At 41.4% G+C, this 14,433-nt stretch overlaps 4 protein-coding genes across 4 annotated transcripts; 2 read left to right on the top strand and 2 right to left on the bottom strand.

Moving 5' to 3' along the window:
- Positions 1-153: 153 nt before the first annotated feature.
- On the bottom strand, positions 154-1,173 carry LOC135438547 (uncharacterized). The gene is made up of 3 exons (XM_064696893.1): positions 956-1,173; positions 714-895; positions 154-652 (listed from the first exon to the last, which is right to left on the bottom strand). Exons 1-3 carry the CDS (start codon positions 1,070-1,072, stop codon positions 334-336), a joined length of 618 nt encoding a protein of 205 aa, XP_064552963.1. The 5' UTR covers positions 1,073-1,173; the 3' UTR covers positions 154-333.
- Positions 1,174-1,417: 244 nt separating this feature from the next.
- Wdr37 (WD repeat domain 37) lies at positions 1,418-3,645 on the top strand. The gene is made up of 3 exons (XM_064696891.1): positions 1,418-1,877; positions 1,943-2,537; positions 2,593-3,645. Exons 1-3 carry the CDS (start codon positions 1,727-1,729, stop codon positions 3,338-3,340), a joined length of 1,494 nt encoding a protein of 497 aa, XP_064552961.1. The 5' UTR covers positions 1,418-1,726; the 3' UTR covers positions 3,341-3,645.
- Positions 3,646-3,691: 46 nt separating this feature from the next.
- Vti1b (Vesicle transport through interaction with t-SNAREs 1b) lies at positions 3,692-4,386 on the bottom strand. Its single transcript, XM_064696894.1, has 2 exons — positions 4,155-4,386; positions 3,692-4,088 (listed from the first exon to the last, which is right to left on the bottom strand). The coding sequence occupies exons 1-2, from the start codon at positions 4,314-4,316 to the stop codon at positions 3,879-3,881; spliced, it is 372 nt and encodes a 123-aa protein (XP_064552964.1). The 5' UTR covers positions 4,317-4,386; the 3' UTR covers positions 3,692-3,878.
- A 607-nt stretch (positions 4,387-4,993) lies between these two features.
- Vha100-2 (V-type ATPase subunit a family protein Vha100-2) lies at positions 4,994-13,941 on the top strand. Its single transcript, XM_064696889.1, has 6 exons — positions 4,994-5,158; positions 10,799-10,936; positions 11,006-12,636; positions 12,695-12,956; positions 13,017-13,251; positions 13,311-13,941. The coding sequence occupies exons 2-6, from the start codon at positions 10,820-10,822 to the stop codon at positions 13,574-13,576; spliced, it is 2,511 nt and encodes an 836-aa protein (XP_064552959.1). The 5' UTR covers positions 4,994-5,158; positions 10,799-10,819; the 3' UTR covers positions 13,577-13,941.
- The last annotated feature ends 492 nt before the right edge of the window (positions 13,942-14,433 follow it).

Below are 14,433 nucleotides of genomic sequence, written 5' to 3'. Positions count from 1 at the left end.
GTTAAAAATAAGTGCGGTTTTCTTGGACCATGTCAACCAGTAGAAACAATCAAAACCAAGAGGTCTCGATTGATCATAATGTTAGATAATATTGTGCAGTTGCATTTTTATGATTAATGTGTTTTATTCAGTCTACTTAAACATACCGCCTAGTTATTTTTTTTTTTTTTTTTTAAATAAACTACAAGTTTATCGTAATCGTAATCAAAAATGTTCTACAAAAAATATCTTTTGTGATGCGATTTTAACACTAATATAGTAATCTTTGAGATGCGTATGAGATAGAAGTGGAGTTCTGCGCCCGGTGGTCTGCTTAGCTGCACCTAAGAAAAGCTACGCACATTTATTTTGGCACTTGGCATGTGTCGTCCATTCGTCGCTGCCATCGCAGCAATCACAAACGTTGTCGTTCACCCGAGACGCCCAAACCCAGACGTCCAGGCCACGTCCCGTGATATGTCTTTTTTGGTATTTGCAATAAAAACGCCCATTGGCGCAGGCATTCGTGCTCGGCTCATCGCTGCCATCAGCATCACAGTCGCAATAGTTGTCATTGAGATGGTCAAACGGAATCTCCTTGCTACCATCCAGGCACTTGAAATTGCCTTTATAATTGGGCTTGTAGGAATCATAGTCGAAGAGCCGTATGCCGCTTCACATGGTAGACGTGGTTATTGTTATATAGCTGACATTTACTCTGCATTAAAACGTACCGTATAATCTTAATAGCGTCTACATCTTGGGTGGCAGGCACAGCTAGATTAAGACCCCATCCGGCACCGCCTCCGCCATCAAAGTCATCCACATCCAGCTGTTTGCTGCCCAGAGACTGCATCATTTGTTTGTGTTTGCGTCGCAGCTGCTGAACGCTGGGCAACTGATTCAGCGAGAAAGCCTATTATTTACTTTTGTTTATTAAAATAAAACAATATTTAACACAAAATCGTTTACTAACCTGATAGGCAATGAATGAGATTCCAACCAAAAATATTAACAGCAAAAACATTTTGGATTTGTCCTTGTAGAATGGTTTGTAGTAGATATTCTCGCGTTTCACCCATGTTTTGCGCATTTTAATTTGTTTTTTAATATTTATTAAGAGCTCTTAACTGTATTGTTTATTTGTTGGTCAGTCTGCGTCAGCGATGTGGCCAAATAATGTGCATAAAAACAAATGTTAACCTTTATGTAAATGATTGATAATGAAAGCTTGGCTTCTCTACGTATTGTTATGCGGTTTCTCTGATTTTTTCTAAACTTACACATTCATTTGTTTAAATTCTTGGTCTATTAGTTAAAATGTCTCTTAATTATTGGGTGGCAGATATATTGATATTCGTATTGATAGCAATCTTAAAAACAAAATTTTTAAGTCATGTCAAAGGGTATCTAGTAAAACTTCAGGCACACATATCGGTTAAGTAAATCAGCTGATGTTCAATGTTGTTATTCAGCTGCGTTTGTTTTCAGTGTAGAAAAAGATTGCATTTCGCGATTAGATGTTTTTCAACACTGCAAAACATCAAAACCCAAAGAAAAATATTCATGCAACACGAATATATATAATGGAATTGGATCAATAAAGTACGAACAGCTACCATTAAAATTATCCACTAATTGGATTGTTAACAACAACCCAGCTGACGGGAAACGCACTGTTGCGGAAGTCAGAAATAAACTGGCAGACGTGAAGAAACAAATACACAAGCAAAACAAAAACATCACAATGAAGGCAACGGCAACAAAAACGCGGCTAACAAGTCTAACCGAGGACATCTCCATAATACCCGAGGATGCGCCATTTCGTGCCCGCCTGCACTTCCTGTTTGCCCAAATCGAAAAGGAATTTGAGCAGCTGTACCTGGAGAACCTGAATCGTGAGTAGACTCTTCTGAAAGAGTGCGCCAGCCGTATGAAAAATGTTGTTGATCTTTGCTTGCAGTCCAGGATAAACTCGAAATCGCCACCGCAAACACCAAAGATTCGCTGACGCCTTACGATCAACGTTCCGCAGCGGGCGGAGTCACCACTGGTTCGCTGGTCGCCACAGGCAGTGGTGGTGCCTCATTGGCAGCTACGCCCGCCACACCTTCGGCTCCTCTGAGCGACGAAATTGGCGCTAGCTTGCTGGCTGCCGCTTCCAGCACACACAAGAGTCTCAAAGCCAAGCTGAGCAGCGCAACCGGTGGCAGCAAGGTAAAGGCCAGTAATAAGATCAAAGCGCAGACCAGCCGTATTGTGTCCAGTTTCAAGGCGCAGACGGTGGTCAGTTCAGTGGTGCGCGAATTTGGTGGCCACAAGGATGGCATATGGCAGGTAGCCGCCAAAGTGGGTCAGCCCATTATTGGCACAGCGTCAGCCGATCACACCGCCTGCATTTGGGGCATAGAGAGTGCCCGTTGCTTGCTGCAGTACCAAGGACACGCAGGATCCGTCAACTCAATTAAGTTCCACCAGCATCGAGATCTGGTGTTAACAGGCAGTGGCGATGGCACTGCGCACATTTGGCAAGCAGCGGTCAACTGGGAAGTGCCCAAGTGAGAGATTATAGATTTAAGAAAGTTGCACAATTATTAGTTCATGCATTTATAGAAAGGGGCACTCGTCCGAGGAGGAGCTTGATGACAGTGATGGCCAGCTGGAGGATCGGGACCGAGTGGACACATTGCGTACGCCGCTCTGCGAGTTCAGTGGACCTGGTGGCCATCTTTCAGTTGTAGTCGCTGCAGATTGGCTTTCGAGCATGGACCAGATTATCACAGGCAGCTGGGATCGCACTGCAATATTGTGGGATGTGGAAACGGCACAGCCCCTACAGCCACTAACCGGCCACGATCATGAGCTTACCCATGTTTCGGCACATCCAACGCAGCGTCTGGTTGTGACCGCATCACGTGACACCACCTTCCGTTTATGGGACTTCCGCGATCCGATACCTGCAGTATCCGTCTTCCAGGGACACACCGAGTCGGTCACATCAAGCGTTTTTGCGCGCGACGATAAAGTCGTCTCGGGTTCAGATGACCGCACTATCAAAGTATGGGAGTTGCGCAATATGCGCTCAGCCCTGGCCACCATACGGACAGATTCATCCGTAAATCGCTTAGCTGTCTCCAGTGGCGGTATTATAGCTATACCCCACGACAACCGACAGATTCGACTATTTGATTTGAATGGACAGCGTGTGGCGCGTTTACCGCGAACCAGCCGCCAGGGGCATCGTCGCATGGTCTCGTCCGTCGCCTGGGCGGAGGAGCCTCTACTTAATTGTGACTTGTTCTCCTGCGGCTTCGATCGACGCGTATTTGGCTGGTCCATAGTGTTACCAAAGGATAATTGAAAATTACTTAAACGTTGAGCTGCATTCCAGCCACAAAAACCATTAAATCGCTCTTTTTGAAGTGGTTACACAAAATCGGTTTACTCTCGAACACATCATTTACGTTTTACTTTGTTATCTCAAATAGAAACGCGTGTATTTACTTAAATCGTAGCGTACATCAAGTATTTTGCGAACATAAACAACTATTTTAAATGCGTTCTTTATCCATTGCATGCAACTTGCTTTATGCCAAATAATCGCGATAAACATATGAATATATATACATATATATATATATATAAATAATCATTGTTATTCCCGCATATACTAAATGTGAAATGTGTAGATAAGGGATCGAAAAAATCTCCATAACTTTTAGCTGTGTTTTATTAATATCGATCATATATACGATTTATAGTAACTTAACTCTATATGTCTAAGGCATGGGTTTAACATGAATGTTAGAAGAAAATATAAAAATATTTAATAAAAGTCCATATCCACTACGAATAGATCTAGACTTTGGGATAATAAATCGATTGATGCCGCCCGCCCTTCACAGCTGGGCAAACTTTAAAACCAGCAGGCCAATGAGTATGGCCACTTCCAGAATGATAATTAATATTAATACAATCTTGTTGTAAAGAACTTCACGGCTCAGTTTGCGTATGATGATCCGTGACTTTGACAATTCCTGATCGGCATCCTCCAGGCGGCGTGTGGTGCGCAGCAGTGATTCACGCTGTTCACCGAGTTCTCCGAGCACCTGTGTGTGGCATATGAAAAAGATTATTAGCCAAGCATATTTTTTAAATGTTTCTTTTTAGTTTACCCCAGTCCCAATGTTTTCCGTCTCGATGGCCACCTGATTGGAACGCTGTATGCTTTCGGTCGTGCGCTGCAGGACATCGTAGGTGTTGGCCACCACCTGTTGATGGCGGTGCTCGTAGTCGATGCTACCGCTAGGCAGTTGGGTGTAGCCATTATAGGACATACTTCGGCTTTGGGCTGTAAAATAAGATTAAATAAAATTTGTTCAACAGTTGAACAGTTGCACACAAGTCTACAAAAAAAATGTAAATAGCATTCCGCCAGCAATTATCGACAACCCACCACAACAACTGTTAAGTGTAGCAGCCCTGGTAGCATGAAACATACAAACACTCATACATATGTATGTTGTGCGTTTAAACTTAACGTACTTGGTTGCCAAGACCCATTTGTTTAGTACTGAATTTGAACGATTTATAAGACTGACATAACCAAAACACATATAATCAATATCAACTTGCTTATCAAGCCCAGGGAATTACTCTTTTGACGCATTGTTAATTATAATTGATAGTGTCTCTTTTTTAAAATTATACGTACATATGTATGTATTTGCAAACACACAAAATAAATATATAGCACTTGAGGGCTTGGACTTTTGTATTTCGATTTATGATAAGAGAAAAACTTGATCACACGTATCTACATATATACAGTTTGTGTGCGTGTGTGAATTTATATAAGTATGCACACATATGAATATTTAGCATGCTCGGAGGCCGCCATACACCACACAGTACTTCTCAAAGGAGAGCCAGCGAGTGACAGAGAGAGCGAGAGAGTGAGCGTGCGCTACTATTGGCTTCATGTTCGCCACAGCTGAATACTTAACATCAAAAGCAAGTGAACGTCGGTGTTAACCAGACGTGTGCTCTTTTGGCTCCGTCGAGATCGTTTTAATAACCTATACAGGCGCAACGGGCAAAACAAGTTCTAAATTTAACGCACGTTCGCTTGGGGAATCTTGAATATTTTGTATTAAAAATCAGTCTCAAAACTGCAAAGGTAAGCAAGAAGACGCGCAAATAAAACAAACCGATAAATTAAGATAAAACAACAGATAAAATCGTAAGACTGTCGGGCAAGTACATATGTACATATATTGTATGTAGAATATATACTATGTACATATATATAAATTCGCGTGTGACTTCAAGGTGATCTTCTGTTAAAAAAAAAGACAGCGTGCGTACAAGGCGCCTTAACAGTGCATGTTTAAATGAAAATTAAACAATTACTGTCCCCGCACGTGATGCCTACACAGAGCAGCAGGCATCATTTGTGGGCGCAGCTCTGCGACTCGTCATGGGACTAATGTCAAAGTAAATGCCGCGACACCAGCTGACGCCCGCCACCTGCCCCCGCAGCGAGCGTAACAGTTAGCTGTAGACGTGCTGAGTATCTATTCCAGAGTATCTGTGGTCTCTCACGCACGTTAGTCAGCAGTTCGCGTTCGTGTGTGTGTGTGTGTGTGCGACCAGTGGCGTTACAGAGCTGAGTTTTATGCAATCCCCCATATCATGTGACCTGCACTTTTCTCACAGAACATCTTTAGAATGCGTGTTTGAATGTTTTTTAAACAATACTTAAGTAGCTCTCTTAATAGAAGTGCATTAATTTCAATTGAATTATGATTTATGAGCCGATCATAAATATTCACAAGCACTTCCATCAATCATTTTGATTAGAACTACTGCCGATCGTTTGTATATATTTGCTTATTCATAGGAAGTCTATAAAAGCTCTAGATTCAGACTCTAGGTATTTGAAGTATTACACTTATTAAGGGTATTAAACGCTTGGCGTGTGCTCGAGTCGTAGTCCCCACTTATATAACTTTGGCCTGGTTATCAACGTCTGGGCGGGGCTTTTGAGTCTCTTATGTTAAATATTTTCCTCAAAGTTTATCATTGCTCTTATCGCAGGCATAACATTTGTATTTTAAATTTTTTTATCAAAATGCTTGTTTTGCTTCATAGATAATAGTTATGAAAAACTGTCAAAAAATTAAGCACAAAATGATAAAAAATATATTGAATAAAAATGACCAAATAAACGTTGCACACACACACACATAGTCTTAAGTGAGCGCACAAAAGAGCAAGCGCGCATGAGAGCAAAAAACAAACAAAACAAACAATTTTTTAACGAAACTTCGTTGTCGTAGCGATATTAACTGAGCCTGGCAGGGGCGTACATTGACGGGGGTCGCCAATGCCATTAGCGTTAAACACGAAGTGCTGTTGCTTCGTTAAAATGTAATTAAGACTCACCCGCTTCTTGCGTGCATTCGGGAGCGACAGTAAACGCACACACTCTCACACATTGGCAAATGTTATGCGTATGTAAAGCAAACCGAGACACAAACTGACACCCACACGTTACACGTCCAGCCCGACTTACTCACGAAAATGACCAGCGAAAAGTAAACTGCCAGGCACGGCCAGGCAGCGGGAGCGAGAGCATTCGAGCAGACGGCAACGGTGTGTTTAGTTGTTTTTAAGTTGAACTGGTTTACAGTTATTTGCCTGTCGTTTTGTTGTGCGTGTTTAGAAACTGAAAAAATATTTGTGCCTTTTTTTGTGGTTAACAAAAGTATACATACTTACACACGATATCGGTATGCTTGTACATATGCATGTTCATATATACAATATATTGGCTTAAAAGCGCATATCGTGTTAAGCAAGGCAAGTTGAAATACAGCTTGAAAAGTTTCGTATTAATTGAAGCTTAATTAAAAACGATATGTGATTGCTGTTTGTGTGTATGACAGTTGCTGACAGTGCTGCCTAAAAAACTACACACGTATCCACATACAGTAGAAGCTCTTGTGAGAACATTTATGATTTCAACGTTCTTTTGTCCTGCTAAGAATATGGCTCGGCTTTTGAATATTATTTGGAGAAATGTTTTTAAAAAAATCTAGAAAGCACACACCCAAGCAAGGGCTCTGTACCATAAAAAGTAATCCGAAATATTAGGACTCAAAACTGACCGGCTTAAGGTGATGTCTACCCAAAAGAGGTTTCCGTTAGTAGAACTTTCACTGTATATACATTTCTAACTCGCTCCAGTTATAGGTGTGACCAAGTAGCAGAAATCGTTAACAATTTATGAGCCCTTCATTCATTGATGCCAATCAATTACCCACGTGTATGGCCCAAATTAGTTTTAAATTATACTGGCTCGCCTAGTAAAAGCAGCTGTACTTAAACTACAATGCATGTTTAATGTACATTGTACGTAGTTAGTATGTACTCTATAAGCAGGCTTCTGTTTAAGCACTAATTCAAATAGAATTTCCCAACTGTTATCTTTTGTGGAATTGCTAACTTATTTAGCGATAATTGTGTACTGCTCGAAGAATTTTTATATTCATTGCTTTACTTTGGTAGAGAACCCATAAATGTTGATAAAAACTTGTTGTAAAATTCTACAGAGAAACATTCATTGAAAGGTTCTGTCGAATCAGCCGTTGAGTGTTGATAAATGCAAAAATCGGAGACTTCCGTTTAGGCAGCACATTAACTACCCGCTGCACACATTTATCCATTACGGAATTGGCAGCTAATAATTGGCAGCGATAATTGTGCTATGCTCGTTTAATTTTGATTATTTTAATTGCGTTGCTATAAATATTCTTTCATATATTCTGATAAAATGTATTATAAAAATGCCAAACAGTACAGTCAGATCGGGTGTCGAGTAAATGAAGGAATAAAAACCAAATCTAAGCGAAAATAAGTTATTTTCGGGGTCCGATGATTAAATACTCTATAGTACTCCGATGTTGAGCGGAGCATGCTCATGATATGTTGCAAGAACAAAACAATTAAAACTTTTCCACTTTTGTACTGCCTACAGCAGAAATATGGCTCAAATCATTAGCTTGAAATCTAATTTACATAGAAACAGACAGACGGAAAAAGCTATATCAGTTATTATTATTAGTTAGTTATTAGTACATTTATTTATATACTAAATAGGAGCGAAGATGTTACACATTTCGGGAAGAAAATAAGAACACTCTATGTAAGGGTATAAAAATACCTGTGGCATTCCTCAAGCAACAGCAGCCGGTTTAAATAAGCAACAGGCGCGATAAATTTTTTTTTTTGTGTGGAGCTGCTCGAATTGCAAGGGGCTTGAATTGGGTTAAAAAATATGAATGCCTGAGTGCCTGAATGCCATGCAATTGCTGGCTCAGCTTGTATGTAGTTCACGCCGCGGACAGATCCAGGTTCCATTGGGGACAACTTCTAGGTAAGCAGCTGGCCGGCAGCCAAGAGGCTAGCATAAAATTGTATGCAAACGGCGGGCAGAAGGCGGACATAAATACAAATGCTTTTTAACGAGCATTCAGTATGTATGTACGGGCACATTTATCATCATTCTGATATGTATGTATATCTACATATGTACATAAGCTAAAGCTAATTCCTGGCCAGGCCATTAAAGTTCGATAATGTGCGACGCGTCGCACTGTCGTCCGTGTCGTTGACTGTTTCGAGTCGGATGATGTCACAGTGAACCTTGGCGCGTCGCGTCTGTGTGCTCATTCTATTTGTTTTACTTTTTATACCCTGAACGCATTGCAAAGGGTATCCTGGTTTTGTACACATGTATGCAACAACCCTCTCCACCCCGATAAAGTAGATGTTCTGGATTATGACGACGAGCTTAGTTTGTATGTGTCTTAGGGACTTTAAGAGACTGAAATATTGAAAGTAGCTCCTTCAGTTTGTTCGAAATCATCGATAAGCTGTTCGGTTTTCAGAAATCGATAAAAATCGATATGTAAATCCTGTTATTTGACCATATTTCGGAATTATTAAAGCAAGGGGTTCCAAATTTACTTATGTATACTTTTGTCTAGTATACAACAATCCAAAATATTTAAAGTTTTTATATCTTTCCTCAAGTTGCTTAAAAAACATTGGCATAGTCTTGAGCTTTGAAATTCAGGCACATTTGGTTTCGGGTTTATGCCCTGCATTTTGGATAAACTTCGGACAATAAACGTCGAAGTAATTGAGTATGGGGTATGTATGTACATACACAAGGAAGCTAGAATGTTTGCAACTGCAGCTGGGCACTGGGTTCGAGGTATCTTCTAGTAGGGCACTCACGACTAGAGCACTCTGTTTTAGCCAACAGAGAACCACCCGCAGCAGCTGCGTTGCTTAGTGCAACGCGCTCTAATTAAATCAAAAACATTAATCACACGCATTATCTGTAAGTGCCGTCGATTTCGACTGTGTCCAGTCTCATATTCTCATATGTTTTTGGCAGCATTCTGATAAAACAGATATTTATCAGTTAATATGATTAATCGACTTTGCTAGATTTCCAATATTATTCCATTGCGTCAACTAATAACACGCACAAAAAAAAAACTACTTAACATTATTAAATGTATAAAGAAAATATGCTATTCAAATATTTCAAGAATTCAAAGTATGTGAATGTATGTGAAAAAATGTCTACGAACAGCTTAAAAGATTAAATAAGTATTATAATAATAAACAATGTGATCCACACAAATTCTATTCTTGTTAGAAAACTTTTTATCTCGATCGTGAAACTATCAATTTTGATTTTTATTCGGGATATAAAAAGTATGCTTCGCGTGTAAGAATTTTTAATAATTTATTGAAATTGGGTTTTTTTATTAAATATTTAAATTGTATATTTTTTTGTTTGAGTGTGCATAAATATAATAACAATAAGGTTTTGGGGCGAAATCCAATAAAACTTCGAGAATGAGTCAGAGAAACTATCAAGTTTCAAGTTGAAATACTCATGCTTACTCTTCTTACTTAAATATATTGCAAAAGCATAAAACAAAAGTTGTTGCTGTAATATGGATTATTGTACTGAGAATGATAAACTTTCTGAGAACACAATTTCATTTACATTTACTCCCAAGGAATAATTGGAATGATTTACGCTACCCACGTAATACCATGAATTATTTTATGGTTTTCATTTCGACGGTGCATGGCAATGTGCACAAGTAATTACGATTAAACACATGCTACTGAATTAAGAAAAGGGATAAACAAATGAAAAGAACAATAAATAATATGTAAAACAAATCCGTGTAGATAAATACAACAAAATAAGTTCGCTTTTCGAAACAGCGCCAATGAAAATTTCCTCGACCGTTTTCTGCGGGCATTTACAAAATTTTATGGCGCGTGCAGCATATGCTTGCGAGTACAGTGAACGCCCGAATAACGGGCTCCGTTTCTTAGTGCCAATATTACAGAAATATGTAGAAATATAAACCAAGGTAAATGTTAACAAAAATTATTTTCATAACTTTTGAGTAGACATCTCCTGCTGATGAAGGACGAAAACATTTAAATGTGGCTGTCCGCTCAAGCGAGCTTTCCCTGCGTATCGTATACGATATGCTAGACAAAAGAAGCCATTGGCTGTCATGGTTAGGCCAAAACAAAAATACAACAAACAAAAACAATTCAAATCACTTGCCAGGCGACGACGGCAACGGAGACAACGACGACGTCTTCGTCTGGCTGCTGAATATTTTTTTCTATTTGAATTTTAATTGCATGTCTGTGGAATGTTTAAAACTAACCTGCCCCCGCATCTTCTCACTCTATCTATTTTATGCAGGGAACGTGAAGCGTCGCCAAGATGGGGGATATGTTCCGCAGTGAGCAAATGGCATTATGCCAGATGTTTATACAACCAGAGGCCGCATACACCTCCGTCTCGGAGCTGGGCGAAACCGGCTGTGTGCAGTTTCGCGATGTAAGTCCAGACGAACACGAAATATTCGAAAACGAAAGTCATTCGTAATTCCCTTTGTCATTCCCACAGCTGAACTGCACTGTGAATGTCTTCCAACGCAAGTTCGTGACGGAGGTGCGTCGCTGCGATGAGCTGGAGCGGAAGATACGCTACATCGAGACGGAGATTAAGAAGGACGGCATTGCGCTGCCGGATATCCAGGATGATATACCGCGTGCGCCCAATCCACGCGAGATCATCGATCTGGAGGCACACTTAGAGAAAACCGAATCGGAAATGATTGAGCTGGCCCAGAACGAGGTGAACATGAAGTCCAACTATTTGGAGCTGACGGAACTGCGCAAGGTGCTGGAGAATACGCAGGGCTTCTTCTCCGACCAGGAGGTGCTCAATCTGGACTCCAGCAATCGCGGCGCCGGCGTTATTGATGAAGCGACTGTCCAGCACCGTGGACGTCTTGGATTCGTGGCGGGAGTCATCAATCGTGAACGTGTCTTTGGCTTCGAGCGCATGCTGTGGCGTATCTCGCGTGGCAATGTGTTCCTTAAGCGTTCTGATTTGGACGAGCCTCTGAACGATCCAGCCACTGGACATCCAATCTATAAGACCGTCTTTGTGGCCTTTTTCCAGGGCGAGCAGCTAAAGAATCGCATCAAGAAGGTGTGCACCGGCTTCCATGCCTCCCTGTATCCCTGCCCCAGCTCGCACAACGAGCGCGAGGAGATGGTCAAGAATGTCCGTACACGCCTTGAAGATCTGAAGCTGGTACTTAGCCAGACCGAGGATCATCGCAGCCGTGTGCTCGCAACTGTCTCCAAGAATCTGCCCTCGTGGTCGATCATGGTCAAGAAGATGAAGGCCATTTATCATACGCTCAATCTGTTCAACATGGATGTGACCAAGAAGTGCCTCATCGGCGAGTGCTGGGTGCCAACGAAGGATTTGCACATCGTGCAGAAGGCTCTTTCCGACGGCTCAGCTGCTGTGGGCAGCACAATTCCATCATTCCTCAATGTTATCGATACGAACGAAATGCCGCCCACTTTCAATCGCACCAACAAGTTCACGCGCGGCTTCCAGAACCTTATTGATGCCTACGGCATTGCCTCGTACCGCGAGTGCAATCCGGCTCTGTACACTTGCATTACATTCCCCTTCCTCTTCGCCGTTATGTTTGGCGATTTGGGTCATGGCCTCATACTGCTGTTGTTTGGCGCTTGGATGGTGCTCAGTGAGAGGAAGCTGGCTCGGATTAAGAACGGAGGCGAAATCTGGAACATCTTCTTTGGCGGCCGCTATATCATTCTCCTCATGGGTCTGTTCTCTTGCTACACGGGCTTCATCTACAACGATGTGTTCTCCAAATCCATGAATCTGTTTGGATCGAACTGGGTGAACAACTACAACACATCGACCGTGCTGGCCAATCCGAGTCTACAGATGCCACCGCGCACTTCCGCCAAGGGTGTCTATCCTCTGGGCCTGGATCCTATTTGGCAGTTGGCAGACAACAAGATCATCTTTCTCAACAGTTTCAAGATGAAGCTGTCCATTATTATCGGTGTGCTGCACATGGTCTTTGGTGTCTGCATGTCCGTTTGTAATTTTGTGCATTTCAAGCGTTACGCCTCCATCTTCCTGGAGTTTGTACCTCAAATTCTGTTCCTGCTGCTGCTCTTCGGCTACATGGTGTTCATGATGTAAGTGAATTGTGTGACTTATCTTATCACATATTACATATATTTTAATTCCTTTTAGGTTCTTTAAGTGGTTCAAATACAGCGCCTTCACCGACATCCAACCCGAGACTCCTGGCTGTGCTCCATCTGTGCTGATCATGTTCATCAACATGATGTTGTTCAAAAACACACCGCCACCAAGTGGTTGCAAAGAGTTCATGTTTGACGCACAGGATGGCCTGCAGAAAACCTTTGTCATCATTGGCCTCATCTGCGTGCCATGGATGCTGCTGGGCAAGCCGCTGTACATCAAATTCACCCGCCGCAACACCGTCGCACATGTAAGTAGAGCGTAATCAGGCTGAAGGAATAGCTTTTGTTGATTTTTAATTTGTGGACAGGTCAAGCACAATGGCGAGCTGACAGGCAACATGGAGCTAGCCGAGGGTGAGACACCATTGCCCACTGGCTCCTCAGGACAAGAGGAAGGTGCTGGCGGCGCTCACGGTCACGAAGATGAGCCCATGAGCGAAATCTACATTCATCAAGCCATCCACACCATAGAATACGTGCTCAGTACTATCTCGCATACGGCCTCGTATCTGCGTCTCTGGGCCTTGTCCTTGGCTCATGCTCGTAAGTACTTTAAAATCTTTAAGTTTAACTTTTTTTAATGTATCTTAAATTACTTTCAGAACTGTCCGAGGTGCTGTGGAGCATGGTGCTGTCGTTGGGCCTGAAAATGGCGCCCTATACCGGCGCAATTGCTCTGTTTGTCATTTTCGGCGCCTGGTGCATGTTCACTCTGGCCATTTTGGTCATGATGGAGGGTTTGTCCGCCTTCCTGCACACCTTGCGTCTGCATTGGGTGGAGTTCATGAGCAAATTTTACGAGGGCTTGGGCTATGCCTTCCAGCCCTTCAGCTTCAAGGCAATCATTGATGGCGAAGAAGAGGAGTAATTGAGCCACAGCAATAGCCACAAATATATGAATACTATACATATATATATATGAATATAATTTTGTTTTGTTAAATATTTTTGTTTTCTCAATACTGTCAGTATTGTGGTGCTCTTCCCACATATTCCCTCAGTCAATGTATTCCATCCGTTGTCAAAAGATTTTTGTTATGTATTCTCATAAAAAACCGTTTCAAGCAATAATTTGATATTCGTTGTTACAAATAATTGTAAATTATCAAGTCAGTTCGGTTAATGTCTGTTTAGAATTTATGTTGCTGATATCTGTGAGCCCTGTATCCTTATTATAAATTTTAAACACACAGTTAACTAACTCGATAAAATAAAGCAAGAAGAGAAAAGCAATATTTTTGATTTATCTATACTTATACATATAATCTACTAGCGGGTATAACCCGGCCTTGCCCGTATGTTATAAAATCAATGTTCTCAAACAAATTTGTAATGATTTTGAAACTGATCGGACGGTAAACAAATAACTTTCATACAAACTTTTTCCGCCAATTTACCGCTGTTGCGAGTGGAATTTTCCAAATCGCTGAAACACGTTTTCATTACATTCTTATGTAGAGCTTTGAAAATAAGTTTGAAGCAAATCGGACACAATTTAAAACTTCGCACAAAAAATCTTTGAGTCGCATTCCACGCGAAAAAGTTTGGATTCTGCGAAAAGTGTGAAACACGTCTCAAATGATTTTTCTTATAGATCTTTGGAAACGAATTCGAGCGCGAAACGTCACCCACCAAATTTTTGACCTCCATTTCCACCATGGAGGAACGGATTTTTCGAAAAGTGTGAAACACCCGTTAAATGCATTTGAACAAAGATCTTTGAAA

Source organism: Drosophila montana, unplaced genomic scaffold (genome assembly GCF_035044405.1).
Source record: "Drosophila montana isolate Dmon_TW-CO22-7 unplaced genomic scaffold, ASM3504440v1 contig_3848_1, whole genome shotgun sequence".
Classification (NCBI taxonomy): domain Eukaryota; kingdom Metazoa; phylum Arthropoda; class Insecta; order Diptera; family Drosophilidae; genus Drosophila; species Drosophila montana.
The sequence above is the reverse complement of the archived record's forward strand: the minus strand, read 5'-3'. Positions and strand labels throughout refer to the sequence as shown.